Here is an 11,069-nt window from a genome sequence, read left to right as displayed (position 1 = left end):
CTGCGCCCGGGGGCGGGCCGGGCCGGGGCCGGCGGGCGCGTGGAGTGAGCGGGAGCCGGGACTCGCGCCCGACCGACGGACCCCAGCAGCGACCCGGCCTTGGGCTCCGCGCAGGAAGATGCACAGAGCAGGTAGGAACCCCGCGCGCACCACGGCCGGCGGGCGCTCCGAGTCGGGTCCGGTCCTGCCGCGGGGCACTCGAGGGAGGCTCCCTCGGAAAACGAGGACGCGCCTCTAGCCCAGGCGACTTGGTCGCGCCCTCCAATCTTTCTCCTCTTTCCTCCGGATACCCCATGGATCCCCGCTTGCCCTTCGGCGGTCCTGCCTGGCCCCGACGCCACAGTCTGTTCTGGTCCTCCCGGGCCAGACACACTTGGCTCTTGCCGCAGACCCCGGGTCTCGGGATCTGCCTGCAGAAGCCACGGGAAGCCCGAGTTGTGCCCTGGGCGCACCGGATCTCAGCCCCTAAACCGGGACTCTGCTGGGGGACCCACGCCGACGGGTCCCCCTCTCCTCCATATGTGTGAATCCGACTTCACCAGGTCAGGGATTCCAGGGAACCAGAAAGTGTTCTAAGAGAAATATAGCGATTCCTCCGGAGGAGTGCCATTTAACAGATTAAGAAAGTGAGCCTCAGATGGGCGGTGCCTGGAACCGAGCTTCATCCTCCTGGGATTCCCAGCAAGCACGGGAAGCCAGAAAGTTCTCAAAGATGAGCGTCTTACCAGGGAACAATCCCAGCTAACTAGACCCACCTGCTGGGGAGCAATCCTGCCCTGCTTTCCTTTTCTGTTAGAATTTCGCAGGAGGCAACCTGGAACCCCCTCCCCACCCAACACCCTGTGCAAAGCCACACTCCCAACACATCCCCAAAGAAACAGGAAGCCACCATTTTGGCTGTCTTGAACGGTATCCTGTTCTCGTTCTCGTTCTCTCTCTCTCTCTCTCTCTCTCTCTCTCTCTCTCTCGTTGCTTTTTTTCTTTCGTTTTAAAGATTGTTTTACAGAAAACAGCCATTGTCTTGGGAGCTAGGTGTGGCAGGACATTGCACTGATTTGACAAAGGACTAGGGAGTAGGACCTGTGTCCAGGCCTTGATGTTGCTGTGTGTGGATACCTGGCAGTTAATATGGGTCACAGAATTGAGAGCCAGGAGCAGGGGACCATTTTATGGGAGTGGGTGAGCCTGGAATGGGGTCCCAAGGCCCTGTGCCTGGGGAAAGGTTGCCTTCAGCCAGTGCTGGTACAGCCTGGACAGAGTCAGGCTGGCTTTTCCTACACTTCTAAATGAAACTGCCTTGTAACAATGGGGAGGTTCAGTTGAGCTTTCCCACATTTTCCTGCAGGAGGTTTGAGCACACCCTCCCTTCTCTGAGAATCTGGGGGATAGAGAGCCCAGCAAACTTAGAGGCAGGTTTGGTCCTGGAAAGTCTTTTTGGATTCAGCTGTCCAGTAATTTGTCTCCACAGTCATGGTTCCCTATGTGCTAGCCTCCCACCAAGACCTGTGGGTACCATGCTCTCTGTATGCTGTACAGCTCCCAGACTCCCTGGGACTGAATCTCAGTGGTGCCTTATGTTTACTTATGCGACTTTGAGCAGTTTCCTTAGCAGCTGTCCCTCAGCTTATTTTTCTGAAAAATGGGGTAAAATCTTTGCAACTGAGCTCTTGTTCTTCACTAACAGGCATTTAAACTGACCAGACTAGCATCCCTCATAAGCAACCAATGAAGCTTATGTTTCCCAGAAACTTAGCAGTTCTCTCAGTATTCACAGTAGCCTGATGGGGTAGATACGGTTGCTATCCCAGTTCACAGATGGGAAAACTGAGGTGTACTGACCCATCCAGAGGCTGAGACAGGATTGAAGCATAGATTGTTGTTTCAGAGCCGGCATTTTTATCCTGGCCTAACTGGATAGGCGTAGTTGTGGTACATGGGAAATGTTTGCCAGTTGACATTTTTGGGTGTTTTGTGCCTGTTAGTTTCCTTGAACTTCTCAATAGCCCTGTGAAAAGGTGAATAGTTCTCCCTTTGTATCAAGAAGGAAGCTGTGGCTCCCAGAACCAAAGGGATGTGCCTGAGGCCAAACCGCTGTATGTGGCAGGGTTGGCACCAGACCCCAGGCCCAGCTCTCCCCATTGCATCCCTTGATACCTTCCTGGGAAGTGCCCTATCGTGGATCACTGGACAAGCTTAATAGCCGCCTAATTAGAAGCCAACAGGCCTGGCTTAGACTCTCCAGCAGGCACCTAGTAATGGATGTTAAATTAAGATGCATTGCAAGGTGAAATTGGAAGATAATTACTCTTGCAACATATGGTTATGAGTGCTCCTGGGGGATGTGGAGTGAATCGCAGGTGAAACAGACTTGGGGACTGGGGTTGGGTGTCAGGACTTTGCAAGAACAGTCCTGAGTTGAAAGAGCTGACAAGATTGGCTGGTCTAGTCCCTTCACTCTACAAGTAGGGAGACTGAGGCTCAGGAAAGGGAAAGACTTGACCAGGATGATATCCAGTTTGTGACTTAGCCAAGAAGATAGGTTAAGGCTCTTGAGCTTCCTGTCCAGGGTTCTTCCCCATGGAACCTAACTTCACCATGGCTGCAAGGGAGCAGTAAGCATGAATGTGTGAGTGACAGATATTTAATTAAAACACAGAGAGAAAATATCAACTGCGTACCAGGGAGCTGGCTGGGGATGATTTGTATCACTAGAAGCTGTTAAAATTTCTTCCTCCTGTCATCAGGGAGCCCCCACTCCCTAGTTAGCGTCTTGGCTAAAGGGGTGTTCCACATGTGCACCATCCCCAGTCATGGCAAATTACCAGGAGTTGTGGGCTTTGGTGACTTGGGGTGAGGCAGATGTCACTTCCAGGGAAAGAGAAAGCCCCCAGGCAGGCAGAGGGTGTCCCAGCCAGGTCCCCCTGAGGTCCACAGTCCAGAAGTTAAGCTTAGCCCAGAAGAACAAACCCAGCACTGATTTGCCTGTACCTCCCAGACCTCCCAGACTCTAAAGCCTAGCAGCCAGGCTGTACAGGACCCGCAAAGGGCTTTTTACTGCCACTGGGCACTATGCAAGCTGTCCCCCTTCTGCTGGCTCCTCTGTCCCCAGCCCCTTCTCCCATTGTGACCCTGGTCCCTCAGCATGCCCTCCAGTGTTGCTTGTCTTTAGACCGTAATACCTTTCCTGGAGGCAGGCACTCCATCTGTCAGGGCAATGGGCAGGAGTGAGCCAGGCTGCCCTCACACACATTCTTTTTCCATCTCCTCAGCCTCCTTTGCTGGCTAGTGCCCCCAGGGTTCCCTCCTGGGCCCTGCTTCTGCCTGCTCATGCCTGCCACCACATCTCCATCATGGCCACCTACAGCAGACCTGTCCCTAGGGCTCAGAACCCAACAGGCATCTTCGCTAGGCATGTGATAGGTAACGCACCTCGACTTCAACAAACCCAAATCCTGGGCTTCCCCCCCAGTCCCAGCCATCTTGGCTGTTGCAGGTAAACTTGACACAATTTTACCTTTCTGAGTACATAGGCTCCAAGCCTCAGCATTACCTGACAACTTTTCTTTCTTCCACATCCACGTCCACTCCATCCGTGTATCCTCTCAGCTCTACTTCACCATCAGACTCTGACTCCTTGTTGCCACAACCTGGTTCGGGCTCCATCACTCTTGCCTGGCATCTCCCAAAAGTCTCCTCACTGGTCCTTTGCCTCCTCCTCACCACTTCCACCCATTTCAGCAAGCTTAGCCAACATGTGTGGGTCCTCCTGCTAGCCCTGCTGCTCACCCTGCCCCCTACCCCTGAGGAAAAGTCCAGGTATCCTCAGGTCTCATCCCCCACCACCTACACTGTTCTCTCCCCCTCCCTCAGTCCTGGCTTCCCTCTGTCTCTTGGATACACTAATGAGTCCTGGCTTCTTCCTCCTTTTCTACATCTTCATGTCCCCTCTGTGAGCCCTGTCCAGGCCACTGTTTCAAGTTGCACAACTCACCTCTTACATAGCACACAGGACATAAATGACTAACCCTTTCTCTTCTTAATCTCCCACCAGTTCCCAATATAAGATCCTGGATTTGACAGCATGTCCAGAGAATCTACACAAAGGCCTTGTGGGCCAGGGTTTCTGTTAGCACCTGCACAATCGGTGCTCAGTTAATATTATCTTCTGGAACTGGATTAAAGAGAATCAAGCGGGAGCAAGTCAGAGCCAGCTAGTCACACTGCAGTGAGTACAGTGAGGCCCAGATCCTGCCCTCCGCGCGTTTTTCAGATGATAAGCTGTCTCTGTTTTTCTGCCTCAGTTTCCTTGCATTTTGCCCTCTCTTCACTGGTGCTGGGATTTCTGGGTCTCTACTGTGGAGGGAAGACTCCATGAGAAAAGGTGAAGACAGAGGGTCAGGAGGCTGGACCAGGAAGCAGGAAACCTAGGTTTCTCCCCAGGACTGTTCTGCGCCCCCCGGGTGACCCCATACCGGTTACCCATTCTCTGTGCACACTGTTTTCCTTGGTTGTCATGAGGGGCCAAAGCATTTTTGATGTGTCCCTTGATTACAGAGGGGATGCTCAGAGCACTGTAGACTTCAGCGCTGGATGCTGAGTGCATGTTGTTCCTTGGGCTCCTCTGCGGAAGGCATTTTCTTGCAGGATCACGCCTCAGACCCTGATTCTAACCTTTCTCAAGGAACGGGTGCCCACAGATCAATAGCTTGATTGGATGAAGGATGGTTTGGGAATGGAGACCATGCAGCCAGGGTGACAGTCATTTTTCATGGCCTGTCTGTTCCTCAGTTATGTCTCATGGTGCCTGTGTGAAATGCCACCTGTTAAGGATGAGAAATGAGAGACCCTACCCCCAAAGAATAATTCATGGCAATACCTGACACCTGATACTGTGAGCTGGCAGCTGATATCATGTAGTATACAGATAGGACTGGACTCATGCTGAGAAGATGGAATCCCCACCCAGCAGCAGCACCTGTGTGAGTAGCTCCTCTTGTGCAAATGCCTACAGGAAGCACTTCTATAATATACCCTTCCACTTTCATAGAATCCTCAGGGGAACTTCTGAGCTGTCCCCATTTTACAGATGGGGAAACTGAGGCTCAGTTCCACAGATCCTAAGCAGCCAAGCCAGATTTTGAACCCAGGTTGGCCCGTCCTGCACGCTGTCAAAGTAGCCCATGCTGGGGAACAGACATGGTCCATCAGACACTCGGGCTCAGTATAGTTGTAGAGGTCCCAAGACTCAGCCCCTTGGGAACAGGTGACATGCACAGTCCCGTTAATGTTACTGTGCCCTGAACTTGACAGAGTCCTGGCAGTTAGGGAACAGGATACTGACTTTGGCTTCCAACTCACTGGCATTGAGGTGCCCATGGGATAGTACCACTGAGCTGTCCAAACTCTGAGTTTAACTGCCACTCTCAAGTACTATACATATGGCTGATATGAACAGAGATGCTGTATTCCATTTCAAAATCTTAGAATGGAAAGAGACTATTAACCAGATCATTCACAAACTTTGTAGAACTATTATAGATGCTCCTAAATTTATAATGGAGTTATATCCCCATAAAGCCATTCTAAGTTAGAAACATCCTAAGTCAAAAGTGCATACCACACACCTACCTCTCGAACCTGCTAGCTCCATGCAGCCTACCTTAAAGCACTCTGAGGACCCTTGTCTTCCCCTATAGCTGGACCAAGTTATCCCCCACAAAACCTGCTCTATACTCATGACCTGGACATCTAATGTGGTTCATTGGCTACTGTACTAGAGGTGAAACTCAGAAGGACTGTATGATTCTTTCATGTCATCATAAAGTAAAAATTGTTACTGTGAACTCTACTGAAATGATATTTGGATTTTTATTTGTGTGTTTGTATGTATATGTATATTGTGTGCCCATCTGTGTGGCAGTCAGAAGACAACTGTGGGTATCATTCCTCAGACACTGCCTACCTTGGGTTTTTTGTTTTTGTTTTTGTTTTGAGGAAGGGCCTTTCACTGGCCTGGAGCTTGACAAGTGGGCTAAACTGGCTGGCCAGTGAGTCCTGGAGATGCACCTGTTCTCACCTCCCCAGAGCTGGGATTATAAGCTCTGACACTATACCTGGCTTTTTTACATGGGTTTTGGGAATTGATCTCAAGTTCTCATGCTTGCATAGCAAGGGATTTATCTTTATCAACAGGACTATCTCCTCAGTCTCCTATTTTTTTTTGAGGCAGGTCTCATGTGGCCTAGGCTGACCTTAAACTCTAGACCCTTCTGCCTCTGCTTCCCAAGTTCTGAGATAATAGGTATGCTCCACAGTTCCCAGCAATGTTTAGATATGAGTGAAATTTTGTTAAAGTGACTTTCACACACTTTTCTTTTTCTTTTGAGATGTTTCCCTGTGTAACCCGGGCTAGATGCTGATTTCTTGGGCTCAAGTGATCCCCTTCCCCCAGCTCCTGCTTAACTGGGGCTCTAGGGTAGACCACCCCCACACCTGGCATTTACTTTTTGTTTTTTTATTTGTTGTGTTTTGTCTTTTTGAGACAGGGTCTCCCTGTAGCCCCAGAAGGCCTGGAACTGGCTATGTAGACCAGGCTGGTGTCAATCTCACAGAGATCCGCCTGCCTCTGTCTCCTGAGTGTTGGGATTAAGACCACCATGCCTAGCCTGGCATTTACTTTTTAGTATGGCTGTGAGAGGTTTTTTTTTTAATATGTATATCTATCTATCTATCTATCTATCTATCTATCTATCATCTATCTATCTATCTATCTATCTATCTATCTATCTATCTATCTATAATGGAATACACCTGCAATCATAGCACTCAGGAGCCTGGGTCAGGAGAATTCATGAATTTGAGACAAGCCTGGGATACAAAGCAAGACTCTAAAATTCACATGAAATGACAGGTGTGGCCTTGGATTAGAGCTGCTGGTAGTAGGTGCTCCAACATGTAAGTAGGGGAAGAGAATAGTTTGCTCAGAGACCTCAGACCCTCTGCTCTGTCTTCTCCTGGGTCAGGAGCCAGGCTGGATTCTGTAGCCACTGTCACACTTGGGCCTCAGCAGGGATATACAGATTAGAAATGAGGCCTGTCCAAGTGCAGTGGGCATCCAGGCCATGCTTTGGAAGTAGGGGTATCAGGACAGAGTTGCATGTCTGAAAAGCTTGCTCTGCTGAAGTACAGAAGGGGGTTTAAGGAGCAGGTGGGGAGTCTTGGGAGCCACTCCAGCTGGCTGTTCAGGACCAACCCAGGACTTTGACCTTGGCCACTGTACCCTTGGCCTGTTCCTTGTCTAGCTTGCCCAACCCTGCAAAATGTGAGCACCTTCTCCTAGAGGCCTCCTAGCCCAAGGCAATCATGTCTGGCTAGCTCCTGTTGCATGTGTAGCCTGCACCAATCCTTTATCCACCTGTCAGCAGACCTCAGCATCCATGAGGGATATGACCTTTTGCAGCTGCCCATATTGGCACTTAGCATTTCATTTCTTCCATGACATTTGGGGGTGCTGGCTGGACACTCCTAAAGCATGCAGACTTCAGACAAGACTCTCAACAGAGCCATACATCCCCGTTGCAAACCTCTGGTGTGTCATTCTTGAAGGAATGAAACAATGGCCATTCAGTCATTGTGTCCCGAGGGGCCACAGCTCTGTCTCCCAGCTGTTATAACGCAGCAGTGGATTCCTCTCTGGAGCAGCCAAAGAGACTCTATCTGCAATGCTGAGCACTTGGGTACTGATGAATGTGAGCTCTGTGAGGACTCTGTGAGAGTGGCTGTCAAGTTCACCATTTTCTCATGGTATCATGACACAGAAAGCATTCAATAAGTAGCTTTTGGATGAATGAATCAAAAGATCTGAGCACATTGTTCAAAAGCATAAGATTTAGTTCAGCTGGATCATGTGGAGGAAGCTCAGTTCATATCATCCACAGAATGAATTCTTAGTGTAAGATCAGAGAATTTTTTTCAAGATGGGTTCTGGTATAGCTCAGGTTGGCCTTGAAGTCATTATGAAGCTATGGATGACCTTGAACTTCTGATCCTCCTGCCATCACCTAGTGCTGGGGTTAAGGTTTGCACCATCCTGCCTGGCTTAAGTGGTACTGTGAATCAAACCTAGGGCTTCCTTCATGTTAGGTAAGAACTCTACCAAGCTACATCTCCAGCCTTGTTAAGGGATTTTGAAGGTGTGGTAGAGGGGATAGAGCCAAGTCACAGGGCCCTGGGGACTCTCCTTTGTGTTCTCTTGATGAGGATATGTGAAAAGATTCTGAATAGAAAGTTATTGTTCTGTTTTCCTTTTCTCTGTTTTCATCCTTTAGACTCACCCAAACCACCAGTTGCTCCCAAGCCAAAGACTACCACCAGTCCTCTCACGCCAGTGACTGGAGCCGGGTTTCCTCCTTCACCCAGGCCAGACAGTTTCCCCAGTCCCAACTCCATGTCCAGGGGGCCAAAACCCCCCATTGCCCCTAAGCCCAGGCTGGCCAGCCCCGAGTATGGAGCTGCTGTGTGCCTGAACAAGAGCCTGAGCAGATGCAGCAACGGGAGGCTGCTCTGTGGGGACAGGGGGCTGGCTGGCCCACACCGCTCCACCCCGGAGTGCTCTGAGTCAGAGACAGATGAAGAGTACATCATGGTTCCCAGGGCTCCACAGGCAGCAGAGCTCACATCCATGGTTGGGGCCACTGGAGAAGAGGAATGTGAGGAGGAAGGCCAGGAGCATGGTCTAGAGCAGACAGGCGCTGATGGGGACCTGTCAGTCCCAGATGTTGCACCAGGCAGGGATGGTGAGGAAGACATGGACCCCTCTCTGGAAGAAGAGGAAGACTGTGGCCGTGATCTAGGGTCAGATGGGACCCCAGTGTCCCCAGCTGAAGGGGCGCCAAGTAGAGATGGTGAGGAAGGTGAAGGGGACTGTGACCAGGGCCCGGGGTCAGAGGAGCAGATGTCCACAAGTGAGGAGGAGGAAGAGCTGGTAAAAGAGCACAATGTGTACAACCTGGAGGACACGGGGCCCTGGGATGGAGAGAAGCACTTCCAGAGCGAGATCATTCTCACCCATGTATGCGCCAAGTCCCCTGAAGTTCCCTATGGGGAGCTGGAGTGCACCGAGACCCCTAGGGAGGCAGCGGAGGATGGTAGGGATGGCTGTATCAACATTGAGCCCAGGGAGCCTGATGGGGGTGTGGAGCCTGCTAGACACAACCAGGACACTGAACAGGACACGGAGGGTGCGAGTGTGGAATCCCCTGAGAATGGGGAGGTGCACCCCAATATCCAGGGACCTGAGGTGGACACTGAGAGCCCTGAGGTCTCTGAGGAGAACTGTGAAGATGTTCCTGTCAGTGAGGACCAGGCAGACCAGGAGGAACCACCCAACTGGGATGAGGACACCTACAATAGTAAAGCTGCAGCGGCCATCACAGGAGTGGAAGAAGACCCTGGCGAGGACAGGGACCCTATGCAGGAGGACCTTGCTGAGGAGAGCTGTCAGATCATTCCCTTTGAGAGTGACAGTGTGGAGGACTTCACATCTACACTCACAGAAAGTCCCTACGAGCTCCTTCCCACTGAGAGCACCTCCTTCTGCAGTGAGAACTATTCCCTTTCTGAGTCAGTCAAAGGCTCTGCATCAGGACAGGAGCCAGAAGAGGTCCCAGGCCCTGGCACTTCACTTAACCAACGTGACTTTCTGCTGGGTGGAACTGGGGAAGGCCTCCCTGTCCCTGACGTGGTGGTCATGCCAGAAGAGGAGGATGCCATGGACGACGCACTCAGAAACCCTTATGTGATGGGAGTCAGCTTGCCAAGCCGTGGAGAGGGAGTGCAGTCTGACTTCCGGACCACGCCAGGCACTCTGAGTAGGTACAACACAAGGGAAGAAGAGGACTCTGAGGCTGAGGGTGGCCTGGTGTCCGTGGACAAGAAAAATATTGCCACGAGGGCCCGGCCACACTCTGGGAAGGTGGCTGGCTATGTCCCAGAAACCGTTCCTGAAGAAACAGGACCAGAAGCTGTTTCATCAGCCATGGGCATGAGAGGTGCCACTGAGGAGGTGAGAAAGCTGGGCGTGTCACTGGAGGGGAAGCCCCCTGAAACCAGCCGGGCCTTGCCAGCCAAGCCCAGAGCATTCACCCTGTACCCAAGGTCCTTCTCTGTGGAAGGCCGGGAAAGTCCCCTGTCCATGTTCCGGCAGCCAGATGGGGGCGGGCTGGACAGCCACCTTGTGAGAAGGAAAGAGGACAACCTGTCTCTGCCGGGCACCATCGGCTCTTCTGGCAGCTTCTCACAGCGCAACCACCTGCCGTCCAGCGGCACCTCCACACCATCCTCCATGGTGGACATCCCACCACCTTTCGACCTGGCCTGCATCACAAAGAAACCCATCACCAAGAGCTCACCCTCGCTCCTGACAGACAGCGACACCCTGGACAAGGCCTCCAAGAAGAAGAAGTCCTCCTTTAAGCGCTTCCTGGAGTTGACATTCAGGAAGAAGACTGAGAACAAGACGCACACTGACGTGAACCTGTCATCCTCCAGGTCCTCTTCTGAATCCAGTTACCACGGGCCTGCCAGGGTCCTGGAACTGGACCGCAGGAGCCTTAGCAACTCACCCCAGCTCAAGTGTCGCACCGGGAAGCTTCGGGCCTCGGACTCCCCAGCCTCCCTCATCTTCTACAGGGACAGCAAGAGGAAAGGTGTCCCCTTCAGCAGGACTGTGTCCAGGGTAGAGTCCTTCGAAGACCGCTCCCGCCCGCCCTTTCTGCCCTTGCCGCTCACTAAGCCACGGTCCATCTCATTCCCCAACGCTGACACTTCAGACTATGAGAACATTCCAGCCATGAACTCAGATTATGAGAACATCCAGATCCCACCACGGAGACCTGCACGAACCGGCACCTTCACAAAGCTGTTCGAAGAACAGAGCAGAGCCCTGTCCACGGCAAATGAAAATGATGGCTATGTGGACATGAGCAGCTTCAACGCCTTCGAGAGCAAGCAGCAGAGTGCAGAGCAGGAGGCAGAGAGGTATGTGGCAGTCCCTTCTCAGGGGCGCGGGG

General features: G+C 51.9%; 1 protein-coding gene across 2 annotated transcripts in view; it reads left to right on the top strand.

Annotated features, from left to right (window-relative positions):
* Positions 1-27: 27 nt before the first annotated feature.
* Fgd5 (FYVE, RhoGEF and PH domain containing 5) overlaps positions 28-11,069 on the top strand; it is a 95,251-nt gene continuing 84,209 nt past the window's right edge. For both annotated transcript variants that reach the window (XM_008854934.3, XM_017794809.2), the window contains exons 1-2: positions 28-131; positions 8,328-11,037. In XM_008854934.3, coding sequence (XP_008853156.1) covers positions 119-131; positions 8,328-11,037 — 2,723 coding nt within the window. In that variant the 5' untranslated portion in view covers positions 28-118. The remainder of the gene's footprint in view (positions 132-8,327; positions 11,038-11,069) is intronic.

Source organism: Nannospalax galili, unplaced genomic scaffold, assembly GCF_000622305.1.
Source record: "Nannospalax galili isolate Female #2095 unplaced genomic scaffold, S.galili_v1.0 scaffold406, whole genome shotgun sequence".
NCBI classification, from domain to species: domain Eukaryota; kingdom Metazoa; phylum Chordata; class Mammalia; order Rodentia; family Spalacidae; genus Nannospalax; species Nannospalax galili.
Note: the sequence above shows the minus strand (reverse complement) of the source record. Positions and strands in the feature narration are given on the sequence as shown.